General features: G+C 42.2%; 1 protein-coding gene across 1 annotated transcript; it reads left to right on the forward strand.

Annotated features, from left to right (window-relative positions):
* The first annotated feature begins 7,267 nt into the window (after window positions 1-7,267).
* Window positions 7,268-21,123, forward strand: LOC105889064. Its single transcript, XM_012814824.3, has 7 exons — window positions 7,268-7,364; window positions 11,646-12,327; window positions 12,508-12,637; window positions 16,450-17,150; window positions 17,329-17,428; window positions 19,710-20,296; window positions 20,475-21,123. The coding sequence occupies exons 2-7, from the start codon at window positions 11,794-11,796 to the stop codon at window positions 20,907-20,909; spliced, it is 2,487 nt and encodes an 828-aa protein (XP_012670278.2). The 5' UTR covers window positions 7,268-7,364; window positions 11,646-11,793; the 3' UTR covers window positions 20,910-21,123.
* Window positions 21,124-22,839: the final 1,716 nt, after the last annotated feature.

Genomic DNA, 22,839 nt, shown 5'->3' on the forward strand with positions numbered 1-22,839 from the left:
TTTCCACGTCTGTTGTAGCCATTCTCATTGGGCCTCATTGTCGACCCTACCTAGGAAAAGATCTCTGCCGGTTTCATGAACGCCTGGATATTAGTTTTTTAAAGCTTAAAAGTGTCCGTAGCTGTGCACTGATTCTTAAGCCCAATTCTGTCAGCTGGTGGGAGCGTGCTCACCTGTGTGTGCGCGCACGTGTCTGTGTGTGTGTGTTTGTGCGCATCGCGGCGGAACTCTGCCATGCGCGATACAGAGAATTGTAAACGCGCGACCATGTAGAGACAGAAATGACATGCCGTCGTGTAAATAAGATAAATAACATAAGGCTATTTATTTTGTTTAATAAAAGAACAAGCTATAGACCTGTTCTATAGGAAAGGTAGCCTTAAATTACTTCCGTTGTGATCTGGCGCTTTATAGAAAATAAAATTGAACAAAATTAACTTGACCTTCCAGGGGGGGCAGGGGGTGCCGTTGGGGGGGCGGGGCGCCCCCCTAATATAACGGTAGGGGAAACACTGATGTAACTTGTACATATTTGCTTCTAAATGATCAACATGGGTGGCTCTTAAAAGAGCCGTTTTGCAAAGCCACTGCCTACACCACATTGTGTTGCCAGGACACTTCACCCTCTGCATTGAAGTACGTGCAGAAACTCTCTCTGGAGCGGATGGCTTCTCGGGCAGCATTGTTGCTGCCGGTTCTGGGAGCATCCAGCAGTGCAGTGGACTCACTCTCCCTGGTCAGGTTTCTCCCTGGAAAAGGACGCATCAGGTTCTTCTGCAATGGAAAGGCCTCATCTCCCACAAAGACATGAGGCATCGGTCCAAGGCCCTCAGCTGCAGGGATGGGGCAGTCCTCTGGGAGGTCCAGTGTCCCACTCTTCAGAGCCTGACCAAAGGCAGAGTTGGCCAGGGTCCCACCATCACTGCTCCGCCCATAGCTGCCAACATCTATAACTCGGAACCGGTAATCGTAATCGACCACCGCAAGGAGCACGATGGAGTATGTGCCCTTGTAGTTATGGAAGAGGGAGCCGCTGTTAGAGGGGGCCTGGATAACCACATGCTTGCCATCCACGGAGCCCAAACAGTTCGGGAAGTTCCACCGCTGTGAGAAGCCCTCAGCGATGTCCCTCCAGTCCTGCTTGGTTGGCACTGGCATGTAGTCACCCACCAGGCTGTCCCAAATGGCACGGCACACCTCCTGAACAATTCTCCCCACGGTGGTTGCACCCACATGGTAACTTAAAACCAATGACTCTAAATGAGTCACCAGTGGCCAGGAACCTGCAAGAGACAGTGTAATTAGTCTAAATCTCATGACTCAATTAGAGCTGACAATTAGGTTTAAACATTAAACATGAAATCAAATACTTACAAGATTGAAAAATTGTTGATAAAAAAAAAACATTTACATGAAAAAACGAGGTATAGTAAAAATGCTTACCGCAGGCAGATGGCGAGTCGTTCGGGTGGCCCAATTGGTTCACGAGACGTCGTCATCATGTAAATCAATGGACCCACTCTTGTGAGCAGTGAATCAAATTGCTCTGTATTGAGCCTAAAACACTGCTGAAATAAAACAGCATCCAGGCGCAGCTCTATCACCAACAGATGATACTCCCCGTAGGTCTTGCGGGACCGGTGTATGGGATGCACCCAAAATCGGTGTCCTTGGGGTCGCTGTTTTCTCCTCCTCCGAATAAATAAAGCGCAAGTGGCGAGTGGGAAAAATCCGTCCATGGTGAATACACCACAACGATTAAAACTTCCATATTTATACTTTTTTCATAGACCACAAAAAGAAACAAAAACGAGCGGGAGATAATGAGATTGGAAGAAAAAAGTATTGTATTCATAAATCGAACGAAGGACAAGCGGGAGATAATTACATTGGTCAATAAAAACAACTTTTCTTCGCTGTAACGGAAGTACTTTCATGCGGACTTTCACACACACCATATTTGGAACCGTCACCCGCCATGTTTTGCACAAGTCAGACAGTTCAGAGACACAGGGCTCTCAAGTGTCACGCATTGAGCGTGACAGTCACTCATTTCGGTCTTTAGTCACGCACTCCCGCCACACATCGTATTTCTCACGCTGAAAAAAAACTCTGGGCTATTTAATGTGCCGCAGCGCGTAAACATGACCTGGCTGCGCTGCCCTCACCATGGAGGAATCAAGCACGTCTCCCCGACTCACCAGGAGTTCTGCCGTGAGTTGCCACTTATCAGCCAATCAAAAAAAAAAGAACTGGCCTACAGAATAGCCAATCAGAAAAAAACGTATCTTTTGTATCTGGGTAAGATTTCATCCAGCAACCAATGAAAATAAAGCATCCTGGAATTGCGCGCGATTAATCTTCCGAAAGTTTCGTTCACCTGAGGAAACCACTGGAGCTCCGAGCATCAGTCTTCTACAAAGAGTAAGTCGTCTCCTGTTTTAATGTTGCAACATATTCACAATGGTTTGACACAAGCAATGACAACTTGACTGCAGTTAGAGAATATTTCCCAGATAATTAGCATCAGTTTTTAATGAGTGTTGTGGCCAACACAGTTTTAGGATACAGCCTGCCTTTTCACTATAGCTTTGACTCCGAACTTCGTTAATAGGCTATAATAAATTTGAGTAGGCCTATTAAAAATATATATAGCCTATAATTCGAAGGAATATTAGGCAGCCCTTAATATTCAATGATGTTATGGGCATTATTTTTTGTAAATGTGTTTGCTTGAACATTCTATTCCGATTACGAGGCTTCTTCACGCCTGGTGAAGTTGTGAATCGCCAGCTCATTAGGCATACTAGCATGTTATAAATATCCTGGCCATGGATGCATCATTGCATCTGTCTTTCAAAGATGTTAGGTAAAAAACAAATGAGCATCCTGTCCTTCGCCCAAAGAGGAAAGCCCCCTAAAAAGGCCAGATTAGGCCCAGAGAAGGTCGTAAACACATTAGAGGAGGAGATGGTGGAAGAGGAAGAGACAGTACAGGTGGAAGAGGAAGAGACTATACAGGTGGAAGAGGAAGAGACGGTGCAGGTGGAGGAGGAAGAGACAGTGCAGGTGGAGGAGGAAGAGACGGTGCAGGTGGAGGAGGAGGAGACGGTGCAGATGGAAGAGGAAGAGACGGTGGGGGAGATGGCTAGAACAAAAGGGAGAAAAGTCCCAGGGGCAGCCACCTGACCTCTTTTAATAGTGAATGGACCTCTAAATGGCCATTTATTACTGTAGGAAGCACCAGCTCATATTACTGGTGCTCTATCTGCCGCCAAGAGAACTCCTGTGCCCATTCAGGTGTGCGGGATGTGACAAGGCACATAGGCAGTAAGGGGCATCAGGCCAAACAGTAGGCACATAGGCGGAGATCACGGGGGGGACGTGTCCCCCCCTACCATAAAGTTGTCCCCCCCAACAATCATTGAATTTTTTTTTTATTTTTTTTTTAATAAAAATACGACGACACAAGCGGTGCTACTTATAGATGTAAAACAATGTGTTTTTTAAGTGTTGAAAAATCATGTTCCCCCTATTCCTCAAAGTGGTTTGGTTCACATGCTGTTTCCAACGGGCAGGGCTACCGGCAGCTCCGTGTTTCAGTTAATCAGCCCAGTAGCCTACACGGCCAGATTGTCAGACTGTTTCCTACTCTGTCCCCTGTCGCTGCCGCTATGATACACGATATGTAAAGAGATTTACCTCATTCTCGAACGCAGTAAGAACATGTAAAGAAGAAGTTTTTTTCTAAACTCCATTTACGAAGTTCCAATCGATATGCACAAGTATACATACGTTTATTAATGGATTGGCATGACAACGTGAACGTTTGCCGATAACACACGCATGCCGGTAATTAACACAGTTAAGATAGCTAGCTAGACAGTCTAGGACACTGTCCTGTCAGGGGCAGGTTCATGCTAGTTAATAAACGTAGGTCTACATCTCAGTGCCTCTCCAGATTTGTTAAATTATCTGAAGTTAAATGAATGTCATCTTTTTCTGCCGTGGATGAACTATGCTGGTATTGTAATATGGAGTGACAGTGGCGCAGGAGGTAGAGAAGTAGTATTATAATCAAAAGGTTGCTAGTTCGATTCCCTGTTGAGCTGTTTTATAACTTATTTTGAGCATCAAGTTCTCTTGAACTTTGGACATTATTTGTCTGTGAATAGATATTTCGTGTTAGTACATTTAATGCTGTTTAGATAATTCTAAAATTACTTCGAATTTCTGTTTGTAAATGTGATAAGAGAATTCGGTATTTAGCAGTTTATGCTAGCTCTCGTGAAAGCAATTTTTTCATGTCCCCCCCCCCGGAATTACACTCTGAAATTTGACCATGTATTGTCCCCCCCTACAATGAAATGGGATCTCCGCCCCTGGCTGATACGTCTTGTAATTGAGGGACATTTGTTTAAGAGCAGAAAGCACCTACCCAAGAATATCACATTTAATCAGGAGTTTGTCACACTGAACCAGGGGTTCTCAAACTTTTGCAAGCTGGGCCCCCCCAAAGCTGGTTAGGGGTAGTTGGGGCCCCCCCAGCGCGCGGCCCGCCGCCACCGCCCTCAACTACACAACCATATATAGATAGATAGATAGATAGATAGCATATTGTTATTGATAGGCCTGACATGTCAAGGTTAGGCTATTGTTAGGCCCATACAGATAATTATTATAACTATTTATTATTATTATTATTATTGTTATTATTATTATCAGTAATAGTAGGCCTATTAGTAGGCTATTCATTATTATCACCATCATTATGTTATTATTATTATAATTAATGACTATCGACCAATTATTATTATTATTGTATTATTATCATAATAATAATTAGTGTTATTATTGCTATAATTTGGATACTGTTATTATTATGGGCCTCTTGTGATCTTTACAAAAAAAATCCTACAGGTCTGTCAATGTGAGACATGAGCCTGCTTTGCACTGCAAAGGTTCTCAAATCTTGGGGCAATGTTTGAAAACATATCCTCAGGTCATCCTCGATCTGTGCGCGGTTGCGGTATTTAGTTTCGAGCGCAGTCAGTCTTGAAAAGCCTGCCTGGCACAAATATGTCGACGCGAAAAGGATGAGCATTTTTAAGGCTATGTCGCAAAGGTGATCATTGCTATCCAGAATGACGAAATAGGGGAGATGCTTAAGTCTACTGTCACTCTTCAATTGCTCTTTCATGTCTATTGACAGCTCGTCTGCTGAGCAGAGAAATGGATCCCGAACTTAGGTGAATGAACGGTAGTCCTCTTTGAAATAGGACCCAAACTGATTTCTGATATTCGGCGTGATACAATGTCATTTGACATAAGTATTGCGCTGAGTTTAGCTTCTATTCTACACGTCTTGCGCGGCCGGCAAAATCAGTGTTTCGGCAATTGTATGGAGTTGGCCAAGCTTAGCAATTCTATGAGCAACTACATAAGATGCCTCCAGACACTGCTTGGAGATGGTGGTTCGTTGTTGCTGGACGAACACGTTCATGTTTAAAGAAGTCCACAGGCTTCTCTTTCTGACTTTTACGAATCAGAAACGTGTCCATAGTTGTGTTTGTTTGCTGATACAGTGTGTGTGAAGTTAATAAGGTTCTAATTTCAACGTCGTGTTCTTGTATGTGTGGTAGTGAACGACATGGATAAGGATAAGGCTGTGCTAGGCAATGATTCCTAACAAAACTAACTGTACACAATGTAGACAGGGACAGCACAAAATAGTATTCAAGTGCTGGTGTTTTATTTGTTGCAACACGGTGGATGATACAAAAATATAAAGGTAGGTGTTAAGGAGAAAAGGGCTAGCTGCAGTTGGGAAAAGGTAGCTAGCTAGGCTAGCTCTCGGGGCTACGAGCTTTTTCAAAAGACTGGGGCAAATTACTCCTTAGAATAGGCTACGAATAGACCTACTGCAAGCGCAGTAAGGTATTACTAAGGAAGGAGTGAGTCTTTAAAAAGACTGTTTATAAAGCAATGAATATCTGAATGATACAGGAAACAAGAGAAATTGAACAAACTCTGCAGAGTCATCTCAGGGTGAGAGCTTACCAATGCCTGCGTTTTTTTTTTTATACTCGGAAACTTAGGTGCAACTCGCGTTCAAATGAAAAAACTCCGTTTTGATTGGTGGATCAGGAGCAAAACCGTATTTGATTTGTTTGGGTCAGTCCAGCCCCTTGCATTTCGCCACTGAGGGAGCTTTCACTAACCAGTGACAGGTCGGCGGTAGTTTTTTTTTTTTCTCCGTCTGTGACATCGCGCCCCCCCTGGAGAGTGTTCGCGCCCCCCCAGGGGGGCGCGCCCCCCACTTTGAGAACCACTGATATAAGACATTCATCCATGACATGGACAGAATACTGCTCAGGGATGGGGGCGGGCCGGGGGCGTGGCCTTGGGGGGAATATGTCACTCTTGCCTGTCTTCAAAACTTGAGAGCCCTGGCGACAGTACACGCCCACCCAAAGCGATGGAAGCGTATCGCGTTTCTGTCATAGGTACAATAGATATGTTTAGTGAAGCTAAAATCTGATGACAATGATTAGGCATTGCCTACTGACTCACTGCGCTAAACAAGCTTACAGTTACACAAATAAAACAATCAATCCATCCTTAAAATGCAGCACATACTAATTGAGTACCATTACCTTTGCTTTGGAGGTGAGATCTCAAAGTTTTTGTGGACAGTTGTTTTCTAGGATGACAAACTAGGAGCATCAGATTGGTGAGTTGACAGGTAAAAAATAAATACTTCAATATCAGCAAGTACATTTCTAATATAAGTACACTAATTATCACTAATACTTAAATTGATGTTTTGTTAATTCATATAAAGTATACTACCCCAAGAATAAACAAACGTATTTTTGTATTAGTGCATTACATAATAGTGTACTGTGAATGCTTTAAATATGAGTAGATTTTCATATACTATTATCAAGTTCAATTTTAGTAGATTTTCTTAAAACATATATTACAACTGTATTAATTACACATGTCTACCTCAGTAGTACTTTTGTGTATTTAATATACACTTATAAGCTCTAATGCTTAAATTGATATTTAGTATATTCAGATAAAGTATACTACCCCAGAAATACACAGAAGAGTTTTATTAGTTTCTTCATTTGTGCACTAAATGCTTTAAATACAGCCTAAATTAAATTTTAGTGGATTTTCATAACAGCCAGAGCTCACTGTCGCTACCCGATGGTAGTCGCGCACATCGCGCATGCGCGACTTTGTCGTCGTTACTGCATCCCATGATGCAACGCGGTAATGCTAACTTTTGCAATACACATGATAAACAACAGCAGTGGTTTCCGGCAACTCCAGCCCCAGCAGCGAATATAAATGTAAGTATCTGTTATATGTTTTCACTGAAATGTTGTAGCGATATCTTCGATACGTGTTTGTTATGATTGTGTGTGGTTCGTTTGTAACAGAACAAATTGCCTTATTGATAGCTAGCTAGCAAGTTAACAGGCTAAGTTCAGCCATTCAGTTGTATGGGACAACGTTAGCGAACTAGCTAACTGGCATTTTTATTTTTTTCATAACTGAAAGCCACCATGCCAAGCAATAGACGTGTTTTCAGGTAGTTATCGCCATAGTTATCTTTCAAAGAGGCACATTTTACATTTAGTAATTTAGCAGACGCTTTTATCCAAAGCGACGTACAAGGGAGAGAACAGTCAAGCTACGAGCAATAGAGACCTAGTGTAACAATACAGACTATTTTACATAAGAAATAGAAAAAAGGGGCAGGAATGTAACTGCTGTAAGTGCAAGTTAAGTACTAGTAGAAGTGCAAGTTAAGTACTAGTAGAAGTGCAAGTTAAGTACTAGTAGAAGTGCAAGTTAAGAAGGGAGGTGCTCTCCGAAGAGCTTGGTCTTCAAGATCTTCTTAAAGGTAGAGAGGGACGCCCCTGCTCTGGTAGTGCTAGGCAGCTCGTTCCACCAACGTGGAACTACGAATGAGAATTGTCTAGATTGCCGTACTTACACAGACTACAGTGCTAAACGACGCTCATTAGACGAGCGCAGCATCCTGGGGGTAACATTTGCCCTTACAAAAGCATTTAAGTAAGTGGGAGCAGAACCAGCTATCACTCTGTAGCAAGCATAAGTGACTTGAACTTAATTCAAGCAGCTACAGGCAGCCAGTGGTAGTGATGGCGAAATGAAGCTTCATGAACCTTCGAAGCTTTCCAGCCAAACGTGTTGAAAAAAGGTTCACTACTCGAGGCATCGTTCGCTCTTTAGTGACACCTGCTGATCAATAAAAATAAGGTGTAGGAAAGATTTTCTCGGGACAGTGAATTTGTCCAATTTGTTGTGGTGCGCAAGGCCTGCTAAAATAACACAAACACATGCACACAAACGTATGGTGAAAAAAACGTACCTTCATTAATTCAAATTTCGTTGTATGCAAATACAATGACAATAAAGGCTTCATTGTTCTATTCTTTCTTCTAGTAATGGTTTGACTAATAGATTCAGTGATTGTATGGTGGCACAACGGTTAGCGACGTCGCCTCATGCGCGGAACACTCAGGTTTAATTCCCAGTCATAGCGAATTTTAATCCGATGGTTTGAATATAAACGCCTGCTAATTATCTTTACTCTTTTCTGTATGCCGTTGGAACAGAGGTTAGTTAAAGTGCTTTTGGAATACTGGTCAGTAGCCTACTTTTGTAAAACTAAGGGTAGTGAGAGTGCCTCAACATGGAGAAGGTGTTATTATTGTAACTCAGTTGCTTGTCACAGATCATACATTTCACCTACGAATAAAAAAGATACTCATTAAACTAAAGGTCCGTGACAACATGAGTTAGTTAGTTAAGCCTTTGTATTCCTCTCGGAACATAGGCCATTGATGAATTGTTTCCACCCTCGTCTGTCCTGAGCCATCCTCTCCAGCTGTTTCCACGTCAGCCCCTTCTTCTTGAATTCCTGCTCTGTGCTCCTTCTCCAGGTCTTTTTGGGTCGTCCTCTACCCCGTTTGCCTTGTGGGTTCCATGTCAGTGCCTGTTTTGTTATTGCTGTTGTGTTTCTTCGTAGTGTGTGTCCAATCCAGCTCCATTTTCTCCTTAACAGCTGTATATCTACTGTTTCTTGTTTTGTGCATTCCCATAGGTTGATGTTGCTTATTGTGTTTGGCCAGAAGACTCCAAGGATGCGTCTTAGACAGTGGTTTATGAAGGTTTGTAGTTTGTTTGTGATGTTGGTGGTAGTTCTCCAGGTTTCGGAGCCATAGAGCAGCACGGTTTTGATGTTGGAGTTGAAGATTTGAAGCTTCGTCTTGAGGGAGATGTTTTTACTTTTCCAAATTTTGTTTAAGATGTTAAATGCTGTTCTTGCTTTCCCAATTCTTGTCTTCACGTCATCCTCTGTCCCACCATCAACAGCTATCACACTTCCCAGGTAGGTGAATTTGTCGACATCTTCCAGCGTCTGGTCCCCGATGGTTATTGGGTCCGTGTTCTTGGTGTTTATCCGCATTACTTTGGTTTTTGGACCATTTATTTTGAGTCCAAGTCCAGCTGCTGTTTTTTCTAGCAGTTCGGATTTGTCCTGCATCTGTTGGTGGCTATGGGAGAGTAGTGCGATGTCATCCGCGAAGTCGAGGTCCTCCAGATGTTCTGTTAGACTCCACTGGATGCCAGTCTTTTTATTGTGGGTTGATTGTACCATGATCCAGTCAATGCACAGAAGGAAGAGGAAAGGGGAAAGCAGGCAGCCCTGTTTCACGCCAGTGAGTACTTTGAATTTTTCTTGTGCGCATCCCTGGAAGAGTACGTTGCATTGCATGTCCCAGTACATGTTCTTGATGATGTTGGTATACTTTGTGGGGATTCCATAGTGTGCCATGAGTTTCCATAGCATTTCACGGTCTACACTGTCAAATGCCTTTGCAAAGTCTATGAAATTGACATGAACAGGTGTTCGCCATTCTATAGACTGCTCAATGATGATCCTGAGGCTAGCAATTTGGTCGGTGCACGATCTTTTGTTCCTGAAACCAGCTTGGTTTTCTCTCAGTTCATCATCAACCCCCTTACGAAGTCTCTCCAAGATGATGCGGCTGAAGGTATGTTTCCTTCTTCCAACCATATGGTCTTTATTAGCTGGTGGAGCATGGTGGTTGAGGTGTCGAGATCTGCTTGTAGAGCCTCTGATGGGATGTCATCTGGCCCTGCTGCTTTGCCACGTCGCAATTCCTTGATGGCCTTCCTCACCTCAGATCTTGTTGGGGGGCCACAGTTGATGTCCAGCGTGTGTGTGGCTGGTGGGATCTCTACCTTTTGGGCAGGGGGCTGTCTGTTGAGCAGCTCCTTAAAGTGTTCTGTCCACCTTCGATGTTGTTCTTCTTTGGTGGTGAGAAGTCGTCCCTGTTTATCCCTGATCTGGGTGTTTGTCTGTCTAAACTTACCAGCTAGTTTCTTGGTGGTCATGTAGAGTTCTTTGATGTTGTTTTTTCCAGCTGCTTCCTCTGCTTCCCGTGCCAAATTCTCAATGTAATTCCGCTTGTCACATTTTGCACTTTTCTTCACTTCTTTATTTGCTGTTTCATATTCTTTGTGAGCTGCTGCCTTTTTTGCTCGGGTTTTGCTTTTGTTTAGTGTGTCTTTTTTTTGTCCTCCTTTCTTCAATTTTCTTCAGTGTGTTTGTTGACAACCAAGGTTTATGGGACAACATGAAATAACACAATAATAGGCTAATGTCAGGGAAGTCATACAAGCTACAAACAGACCTTATTAGGAGAAATCAAATCAAAGTGTTCCCACACGGGTGACGACTTTCTCTTCCTAACTGGCTCCATAACGCTATCTCAAATAATCTATAGTACTATCTACACTACTACAAACAATCTAAATCTCCAACTACCGCTAAGTCTCTAACTATCGCTATGTCTCTAACTATCTCTGTCTCCAACCACTGACAACAAACACGAATACGAGATGGGAATTGGGACACCTTATAAACTCGAAGCGTCCCGCCAAAAGTGAACAAACGAACCACTTTGTGAAGCACTTGACTCAAATGACGCTTCGGACGTCACCAGTGACCGTAATTTTAGCAAAACGATACAGGCCTCGATACGCGCTCCGTCTGGAAGTGCTTCACTTTCGTGACACACGCTCCGAAGCATCGGGTTCATTTGTAACATCACTAGCCAGTGGAGCTCAATGAGTAGTGGGGTGATGTGTGCCCTCTTCGGTTGGTTGAACACCAGACGCGCCGCCGCGTTCTGGATCATCTGTTGTCAAGAGGCAACGCCAGCTAGCTATCATAGCTACATTGTTAAATTATTTCGACAATTTTACAAAATGCGGGCTGACGAGAATTCATGTGGGATACGTGTTCCTAGTAGGATACTTACTATCTAGCTGTCAACTGTCAAGCTTTTTTTTAAATTGTTTATTTGGATCCCCATTAGCTTCCACAACTGAAGCCAAAAAATCCTTGCAATTGTTCGGATGGCATGGAAACCTTAACTGTTCAATACATTTCAATTATAACTTGTTTGTTGGGTAGTAGAGCCTTCATCATTCTGTGCATGTTTCATTTTCATAAGCATATATACATAGCCAAACATGCATACATATGTTTTATTTTATTTTTGCTCAAGGGTCTTCAAGAAGATTGATCTCCGCTGACTCGGTGTCATCCCTAAGGCCGTGTCCACACGCTGTAACACTGCTACAGACAACTGAAGAAAACGGAGACGAAGAAGTATACAAACTGCAGAAGAAGACAACAACAACAACAAAAAGAAGATGGTGAACGCAAAGGAAAGCTCCAAGACCAAAGCCAATCAATTGGTGTGGACAAACAGCGAGGTGAAACTCCTGTTGCGAGTCACTCTAGACTACAAATCAAATAAGCTACAGGAGGGTGTCGACTGGGAGTCCTGCAAGTGGAAGTACGAGGACATAAAGGGCCTGTTTGAGGCGCAATACCCGAATAAATCGACAGAGAAGGATTTCCCTCACGACGTGAAAACAATATCAAGAATACAGGTCCAAACCAAGTTGAAAAATATACGAAAGAACTACAGGAAGGCGGTGGTCGCTGGGCGTCGAAGTGGCAGTCGGGTGGTGCTCAAGTATTTTGAGCTATGTGAGCAGCTTTGGGGTGGCTCGCCTGCTACGCAATGTATCGACGCCGCCATCGAGACGAGTGACCAGGAGGGCATTGAGGACCTCGAATACTCCTCTTCAGAGTCAGCGGAGACTGCTGATTCTGAACCAACTGAAGCCATACAAAATCTCTCTCCTGCGGTTGTAAAGAAGCGCAGGGATTTGCTCCAGGTAGGCTCATGATTTCTAGCTGTGCGAGCTACCTATATGCTTTGACGCTTACCGTTTGATATGCACACAGTTTAGAATCCGATGCTTGTTTTGTGTAGGTGCTTTAGTACACAATTTATAACATAGCTTTGGCCTTAGACGTTTGCATAATAATGTGATATTTGTTCTGCTTTATCCGAGGCAAAGCTGAACAACCACAGAGGGGACAGGCTAAAGAGGAAGGTACCGGCTACCCCCCTCGAGCAGGAGGATCTTCAAATAAAGAGGCGGATGGAGGAGAAAAATCCGGGGACATTTTCAGTTCAAACACGTAAATACCTCCAAAACATGTCATGATTTCATTTTACCCTGGTTCTCTAAAAATCGCAAAGGGAGTTTCAAACAAAGAGTTTTCTTCCTAAAATGTATCACAAAGTGGCTGGAATGAAGATTAGTAAAGGTAGCAACCTTTTGCCAGATAATAACAACCAATATCAGTGATAAGAACTCTGTTGACGTAATGCACAAGCTTCCTTTCAGTAGGCCTAAACTATGTGATTGGCTGATAAGTGACTGGTCTGCACATATGGGTGACAGGTGTAGGTTTTTCAGCGTAGAACATTTTAAGACCATTGAGGCATCTTTGTTGATATAGAATACGTGAAATTTATGTGGGGAAAAACACATTTCATTACTGTCTTAAGAGTCCACCACAAGAACACAAGTTTTTTTGTTTTTAAGTTATGTAGGTCTACCATTATTATAGGCTACCTCTAAATGTCTATCTATGTAGCCTAAGCACAAGACTCATTTAAAAATTTTAGCACATTGAAACCCACTGCTTTAAATTGAAGTGGTGGGCCTGTTTTTGCTTCCTCATCTTGAATTTAGTATGCGGCCTTCCAATGAACAGCACTGAACGCAGGTTTGTGGAAGATTCCGTGTCCTTCTCAGCTCGTCAGCTGAAACTCGGGGAGGCCTAGTTGGACGTCCGATGGGTCTCGAAGGATGTAGAGTTCGGTGTCGACATGAATAAACGAAAAGGGAAGCCGGTCGCCTTCTCTTACTCAGAACACTGCTGGGCTACCGTGTAATCCTACCGGTATAAACTTAGGTTGTAACTAAACGAGTCAAAGTATCTTCGGAACTTTGGCCAGAAGTTAGATATCAGTCGTCGTTGCGTGGTCCTTTGTTCTTGTTCTGCAGTGAGGGTATCTCTTTTATGAATGGAGTTCACTGTTGTAAAACCCATCGCCAGAGAGAACGAAATGCGTCACAACCTTGGTGTAACCAATACTGTCCCAGTGAAATGTAGATAAGAATTAAGGTGATAAGATAATTGTGGGTAATGTAGTCTATGGTGGGACTACACCTACACATCTGACAGCCTGGCCCAGGGCTATTTGAAAAGTATGTTAATATAATATCAAACGAAAACTTTGGCATTCAACGAGGCGGTATCGAAAAGCCTACAACACAATTAATGGCAGGAAAGAGTGGTTGCGTGGCTTTTAAGCCAACGTTCCCGGAGCCACCCAGCCAGAGATAGCCGTGGCTGGCTACCTCATACGGTTTGTGATGAACATAAGTCTGCACTCCTCGGTTTTCAAGTGGTTTCATTTAATGACAAGTTGCCAACTACCTCTAAGTAGCAACCCAGACTAGTGACACTGAAATGTCATACTAATGTAGTTAGTATCACTGCTTATTAGGGGTGTAAATCTCTCATGACAAAGACATTCCGATTCGTATCTCGATACATGGGCACGATACGATACAAGAAAAGATGCATGTTGATAAAAAACGATTCAGTACGATTCGATTCGATACAGTTCAATAATTGAAAACACTGAGTTGTGAGGAAACAATGGACCTCATTCTCGAAACATTTTCTTACTTGTCTTATTAAATATCTTCTTACCCACCTCAGAAAAGATCTCCGCTGGATTCATGAACGCCTGGAAATGTGTTCTTAATTGATCAAAATCATTTCAAAGCAAGCACCGGTAAACCCAGACCTAATTTCACCAGGGCAGAGGTGGAGGTACTGTTACAGAATGTAGATATGTCCATTCTATTCCACTATGGCTATATCCACGCGATTGAGTTTAGTGGTTATTTATTTATTCACTGCCATTTTCAGTGTTCATATAGTGCTTTTATTTATGTTAGGACATCACGATGGCTCGGTCTCGGAATCATGACTATAAATGTTAAACATAATTGTTAATGATACAAATATTTTCCTATTTATTATTATTATAATTATTTAAATCCGAGGATGTCTGTAGAATCACGCAATCAACAACGATGTATCTTCCTTGGCTGAAGTAGCTAGCATAGCATTGGCCATTGAAATAAAAAGCGTAGCTTGCATAGCATTGGCCGTTGAAATGAATGGGAGTTGTAATCTGTCATTCTCTCCAGGTCTTGGTGTTATTTGTGAGAATACAGCCTGATTGGCCAAAGCCTGCATAGCATAAACCAATGACAGGCTGTCATTGTTCTGACTGAGATCAAATGCAACAGGTCAGCCAGTGTTTTGCGTAGCAAAAAACGGAGAGACAAACGCTTGTGAACCGGTTCATAACTTTTAAATCGGGCAAAGACCGGTTTATGCCATTTTAATACCGATACGGGACTTCACGCATCGATGTAGTCGTATCGTACACGCCAAAAACGAATATCGATACGTATCGTTTTTTTTTTTTACACCCCTACTGCTTATGTTAGTTAGTTAGCAAGTAGAGCTGTGGCTGACACCTGACCGACAGATAGCTGCTGCTTTACACACACATTGTTGCAAATTGTAGATCATAATACATATTATAGGTCAAATAATATGACATAGATGATAAGCAATGACCCTTACAAGAAACACCGTTCGCCAATCGCCTATCCAAATGCTATATTGATTTGTTGTACTCGGTTTGTTCAGAGCTAGCTGGCTGAATGAATGAATGGACGCGATCTCTCTTGGAATAAAAATAAAAAAGGGCAAAGATTCCTATTCCGCACTGCATATTCCACCAATCAAAATACTAGAAAGACGGGCATTCTAGAACATCTTTTAGCTCTGAGCTTGAGCTTTCCCCCTGGCAGCTGGCTGACTGGCTTGCTTGAGCCTGTGGCGTGTAGGGTACGCAACTAAACGTTTGGTCATTGTTTTCTTTCTTTCTTTTAAAAATTTGTATCCCGGGTCTGTTGTTGGTCACAGTGAAAACCGGTGACCGCTCCAGCCGGGGACAGGCCACCAAAATCGGGGACTGCCCTAGGAAACTGGGGACGTCTGGTCACCCTATCCTAGTAGGATAACTTATAACCTAGCTGTCAACTCAACCTTTTTCCACAAAGTGGTCGCTAGTCTTCCTGGGGTCCATCATGCATATACATTTAAGTAAAAGCAGTTCAGGTTATACAAAGAAAAAACATTGTAGAGTAAAAATTCAAGTGATACAGAGAGTATACATTAAACAATACACATAGACAAAGATTTCAACACGTACTTAAACTAAATGAAAAAAAAATGAAGAAAAAAATAACAAAACTCTATTAGACTTATGGTAACCCAAATATTACTCATGTATCTGTTCTAAAAAAATTACGTCTTAATGACATCTATTATGTGGCATTATTCTCTATCTTTCTCATGTCTAACAGTTCTTAACATATAGTTTGTGCGTGGAGCTGGGGTAACTAGGAGACCAGTGGAAACTTGGCGAGTTAGTATGTATGGCAAAAGCCTGCCCGCAGCAACCTCTCACAAAAGAAATGAGGTGTCTTTTTCCAAATCACATTATGCATGAATCGTAGAATATGATATTCACACTTTGATTCCACAGTTAGCCATGATAAGCTTTTGTGCATTTCCACTAACATTTGTACGGAAAGAACAATTTAAAGCTAATCTGGCTGCTCTGTTTTGTGCAACTTTAAGCTTTGTGATATGTAGCACTGAACTGAAGCCAAGAAAAATCCTTGCAATTGTTCTGATGGCATGGAAACCTTAACTGTTCAATACATTTCAATTTAACTTGTTTGTTGGGTAGTAGAGCCTTCATCATTATGTGCATGTTTAATTTTCATAAGCATATATACATAGCCAAACATGCATACATATGTTTTATTTTATTTTTGCTCAAGGGTCTTCAAGAAGATTGATCTCCGCTGACACAGTGTCATCCCTAAGGCCCTGTCCACATGCTGTAACACTGCTACAGACAACTGAAGAAAACGGAGAAGGTGACATGGAGCATGCGAATAAAGCATGCAAGCTGTATACAAACTCCGCAGAAGAAGACGACAACAACAAGAAGATGGCGAACGCAAAGGAAAGCTCCAAGACCAAAATCGATTTGTTGGTGTGGACAGACAACGAAGTGAAACTCCTGTTGCAAGTCACTCTGGACTACAAATCAAATAAGATACAGGAGGGTGTCGACTGGGAGTCCTGCAAGTCGAAGTACGAGGACATAAAGGGCCTGTTTGAGGCGCAATACCCGAATAACTCGACGGGGGGGGATTTCCCTCACGACGCGAAAACAATGTCAAGAATACAGGTCACAACCAAGTTGAAAAACATTAAAAGGAACTACAGGAAGGCAGTGGACACTGGGTGTCGAAGTGGCAATGGGCGGGTGGTGCTCATGAATTTTGAGCTCTGTGAGCAGCTTTGGGGTGGCTCGCCTGCTACGCAGTGTATAGACGCCGCCATCGAGACGGGTGACCTGGAGGACCTCGAAGTCTCCTCTCCAGAGACAGCGGAGACTGCCGATTCTGAACCAACTGAAGCCATACAAAATCTCTCTCCTGCGGTTGTAAAGAAGCGCAGGGATTTGCTCCAGGTAGGCTCATGATTTCTAGCTTAGCGAGCTAGCTATATGCTTTGACGCTAACCGTTTGATGTGCACACAGTTTAGAATCCGATGCTTGTTTTGTGTAGGTGCTTCAGTACATAATTTATAACATAGGTTTGGCTTTAAACGTTTGTGTAATAATGTGATTTGTTCTGCTTTATCCAAGGCAAAGCTGAACAACCACAGAGGGGACAGGCTAAAGAGGAAGGTTCCGGCTACCCCCCTTGAGCAGAGTCACAAAGTGGCTGAAATGAAGATTAGTAAAGGTAACAACCTTTTGCCAGATAATAAGAAACCAATATCAGTGATAAGAGCTTTGTTGACGTCATGCACAAGCTTCTTTTCAGTAGGCTTAAACTCTGTGATTGGCTGATAAGTGACTGGTCTGCACAGATGGGTGACAGGAGTAGGTTTTTCCAGCATATAACATTTTAAAACCATTGAGGCATCTTTTGTTGATAAAGAATACGTGAAGTTAATGTGGGAAAAACACAATTCATTAGTGTCTTTTAAGAGACCACCACAAGAACACAGGTTTTTTTGTTTGTTTGTTTTTAAGTTATGTAGGTCTACCATTATTCTAGGCTACCTGTAAATGTCTATCTATGTAGCCAAAGCACATGACTCATTTCAAGATTTTAGCACATTGAAACACACTGCTTAAAATTGAACTGGTGAGACTGTTTTTGCTCCCTCATCTTGAACGCAACCCACTGCCATAACATCAGCAGTTTTAAATTAACTTGACAAAGAAAAAAATATATAGTCTTCCGATTTCGAGTGTAATGTTATATTGATAAAATAGACATCTGACAGCCTGGCCCAGGGCTGTTTGAAAAGTAGGTTAATATAATACTAAACGAAAACTTTGGTGTTCAACGAGGCTGTATCGAATAGCCTACAACACAATTAATGGCGGGGAAGAGTGGTTGAGCTGCTTTTAAACCAACGTTCCCTGAGCCACCCAGCCAGAGATAGCCGTGGCTGGCTACCTCATACGGTTCGTGATGAATGTTAGTCTGCACTCCACTGCTTTCAAGTGGTTTCATTTAATGACAAGTTGCCAACTACCTCTAAGTAGGAATCCAGACTAGTGACACTGAAATGTCATAGTACTGTAGTTAGTATCACTGCTAATGTTAGTTAGTTAGCAAGTAGAGCTGTGGCTGACACCTGACCGACAGATAGCTGCTGCCTAACACACACATTGTTGCAAATTGTAGATCATAATACATATTATAGGTTAAATAATATGACATAGATGATAAACAATGACCCTTACAAGAAACACTGTTCGCCAATCGCCTATCCAAATGCTATCTTTACTTGTTGTACTCGATTTTTCAGAGCTAACTAGCTGAATTAATAAATGGATGCGATCTCTCTCGGAATAATTGTTTTTTTTTTTAAACAAGGGCAAATTTTCTTATACCGCGCTGCATATTCCACCAATCAAAATACTAGAAAGACGGGCATTCTAGAACATCTTTTGGCTCTGAGCTAAAGCTTGCCCCCCTGGCAGCTGGCTGTCTGGCTTGCTTGAGCCTGTGGCGTGTAGGGTACGCAACTAAACGTTTGGTCATTGTTTTCTTTATTTCTTTTTTAAATTTGTATCCCATGTCTGTTGTTGGGCACAGTGAAAACCGGGGACAGGCCACCAAAAACGGGGACGTCTGGTCACCCTATCCTAGTAGGATAACTTATAACCTAGCTGTCAACTGTCAAGCTTTTTTTATATATTGTTTATTTGGATCCCCATTAGTTTCCACAAAGTGGTCGCTAGTCTCCCTGGGGTTCGTCATGAATATACATTTAAGTAAAAGCAGTTCAGGTTATACAAAGCAAAAACCTTGGAGAGTAAAAATTCAAGTGATACAGAGAGTATACATTAAACAATACACATAGACAAAGATTTCAACACGTACTAAACAAAATTACAAAAATGGAAAACAAATAACACACACTTTAATAGCCCAAAAATTACTCATGTATCTATTCTAAAAAAAATTGTCTTAATGACATCTATTATGTGGCATTATTCTCTATCTTTCTCATGTATAATAGTTCTTAACATATAGTTTGTGCGTGGAGCTGGGGTAACTAGGAGACCAGTGAAAACTTGGCGAGTTGTGTACGTATGGCAAAAGCCTGCCTGCAGCAACCTTTCACAAAAGAAATTAGGTGTCTTTTTCCAAATCACATTATGCATGAATCGTAGAATATGATATTCACACTTTGCTTCCACAGTTAGCCATGATAAGCTTTTGTGCATTTCCATGACATTTGTACGGAAAGAACAATTTAAAGCTAATTTGGCTGCTCTGTTTTGCGCAACTTGAAGCTTTGTGATATGTAGCACTGAACTGAAGCCAAGAAAAATCCTTGCAATTGTTCTGATGGCATGGAAACCTTAACTGTTCAATACATTTCAATTTAACTTGTTTGTTGGGTAGTAGAGCCTTCATCATTATGTGCATGTTTAATTTTCATAAGCATATATACATAGCCAAACATGCATACATATGTTTTATTTTATTTTTGCTCAAGGATCTTCAAGAACAAACTCCGCAGTAGAAGAAAACAACAACAATAAGAAGATAGCGAACGCAGAGGAAAGCTCCAAGACCCAAATCGATTCGTTGGTGTGGACAGACGACGAGGTGAAACTCCTGTTGCAAGTCACTCTGGACTACAAATCAAATAAGATACAGGAGGGTGTCGAATGGGAGTCCTGCAAGTCGAAGTACGAGGACATAAAGGGCCTGTTTGAGGCGCAATACCCGAAGAACTCGACAGAGAAGGATTTCCCTCACGACGCGAAAACAATATCAAGAGTACAGGTCACAAGCAAGTTGAAAAATGTTAAAATGAACTACAGGAAGGCGGTAGACGCTGGGCGTCGAAGTGGCAATGGGCGGGTGGTGCTAATATATTTTGAGCTATGTGAGCAGCTTTGGGGTGGTTCGCCTGCTACGCAATGTATCGACGCCGCCATCGAGACGAGTGACCAGGAGGGCATTGAGGACCTCGAATACTCCTCTTCAGAGTCAGAGGAGACTGCTGATTCTGAACCAACTGAAGCCATACGAAATTTTCCTCCTGCAGTTGTAAAGAAGCGCAGGGATTTGCTCCAGGTAGGCTCATGATTTTAAGCTTAGCAAGCTAGCTATATGCTTTGACGCATACCGTTTGATGTGCACACAGTTTAGAATCCGATGCTTGTTTTGTGTAGGTGCTTTAGTACAGAATTTATAACATAGCTTTGGCCTTAAGCGTTTGCGTAATAATGTGATTTGTTCTGCTTTATCCAAGGCAAAGCTGAACAACCACAGAGGGGACAGGCTAAAGAGGAAGGTTCCGGCTACCCCCCTCGAGCAGGAGGATCTTCAAATAAAGAGGCGGATGTTGGCGTTAATGGAGGAGAATTCCAGACGCAACTCGGACAACATTGCCCAAATCAACACAAACATTGGGCAAATTACCAGCACTATACAGGACGGCATCTCCCTGATGAGGGAGTTATTACTCCAGCCCAATGCAAGTAACTTTGCACACCCCCACAGCAGCAGCGTTGGGAATGGGCAATTCCAAGGGCACCCACCAGCTTTCATGCATACCACACCGCACCCCAGTACACCGGCCTTCCGGCACACACCTAGGCCTCAACAAGCAAATACACACAATCACATGCCACCCCAATATCCACCAACACATGCCGCCCCACAGCAGTCATTTTCGTACGGATGACCATGCACTGTGCCTCGCTCTGTTGCACTGCACTGTTGCACTGGACTTTACACTTGTTATTTTTTATTTTTTTGTATTGTATATAGTAAAATCCTTTGTGTTTTAAAGTTTTAATATTTAGATAGTTGATTTTTTTTAATTACCACTTATCTGTCCTAAGGACAGTTATTCTGATATTGCATTTGCATATCCAATAAATAAAAAAATACTAGAAGCTCATTTGTTTATTTTCAGTGGACACGCATTTTACACAAGACTTTTAAAATGGCATGAGCAATAAAGTACAAGTCACTTTTGAAGAGTGCACAAAATGAAAAACCAAAAAATGAAAATGACTAGTCAGTCTTCCAGTCAGTCGTGTTAAACATTCTTTGTTAAAGCTATGGAGCTCATGAATCTACTGGACAGCTTTGATCAACATGGTAACACTCTAGACTTAGTAATAACAACAGGGTTAAACATTGATAATGTTTCAGTATTTGAATTACCTATCTCTGACCACTGTGTTTTTTGATGCCAACCTAATCTTAACAAAGACTAAAAGGAATTTTTTTTGGTTCAAAAGCGATTCATAGATGGCAAGGCTGAAGCAAAGTTCACTAATATTATGAGATCGTATGAGCCATACAGTTATGACTGCTCCTTAAATGACATGGTGGAAGATTTCAGCAATACCTTGTCATCTGCTTTAAATAGTGTTGCTGACAATCTCCCCTTGATTAAATAATACCAGTGTTAATGAGATTAAGAGAATCACAATATATGTTTCCATAGTTCTGCGGATGACACGCAACTGTACATCTCTGCCAGACCAAATGATGCTGCAGCTATACACTCCATTACTACCTGTCTTTTGGCGATAAATAAGTGGATGAGCAATATTTTCTTAAAGTTAAACGAGGACAAAACTGATATCCTTCTAGTCGGCCCTAAAACAAAAAGAGAAATGCTGTTTAACAATCAGGGGAAATTAACTCCCTGGATTAAATCTGAGGTTACAAGTCTTGGTGTTATCTTAGATTCAGATCTAATCTTCAAGTCCCACATTAACAAGGTGATAAACATAATGTTTCCACCTTAGAAACATAGCTAAAGTTCTACCATTTATCAATCAAAAAGATGCTGAAAAACTTTCATGCCTTCATTTCAAGCCGGCTCAATTATTGTGATGCAATTCTAACTGGCCTCCCGGGGAAAAAAACTGGGAGACCAGCTCATTCAAAACTCTGCAGCTTGGCTATTAACCAAGAGGAGAGCACATTAGTCCAGTTTGAGTCGCTCTGCACTGGCTTCCAGTAACATTTAAGAATCGATTTTAAGGTCCATCTCCTTATATACAAAGACTTTAATGGGCTAGGACCAAGTAACATTTTAAACTCCCTTGTCAAATACTTGCCTTCAAGAACACTGTGATCATCTAATGCTGGTTTATTGGAGGTTCCCAGTAACAGCCGTAAGAAGAGTGGTTTCACCACGCATGCCGGCAGGCCTGTTAGGACGGCGTTGTAGAAGTCAAGGCGGGAAATCACCAAGGTTTGCACCTGCAGCTGGGTGGCATACTGGGTTAGGTACGGCCTGATTTTGAATCTTACCTCACTGGGCCCTTGTTCAACGTGTCATGGCAAGGTTAGCTGTCTGTACCTCACCGCCTCACCACAGGGTTGCCCCAAGGCTTGATGATGGGACCACTTCTCTTTCCCATGTACACCACCTCGTTGGGCCCTATCATCCGCTCGCATGGTTTTTCATATCACTGCTATGCAGATGATACCCAACTGTATCTGTCTTTCCCTCCTGACGACACCACTGTCTCGGCGCAGATCTCGAATTGTCTCTCTGATATATCCACATGGATGAACGATCACCATATTCAGCTGAATCTGACTAAAACGGAACTGTTGGTCTTTCCAGCCAAACAGGCCATACACCC

The sequence above is a fragment of the Clupea harengus genome, chromosome 6 (genome assembly GCF_900700415.2).
Source record: "Clupea harengus chromosome 6, Ch_v2.0.2, whole genome shotgun sequence".
Taxonomy (NCBI): domain Eukaryota; kingdom Metazoa; phylum Chordata; class Actinopteri; order Clupeiformes; family Clupeidae; genus Clupea; species Clupea harengus.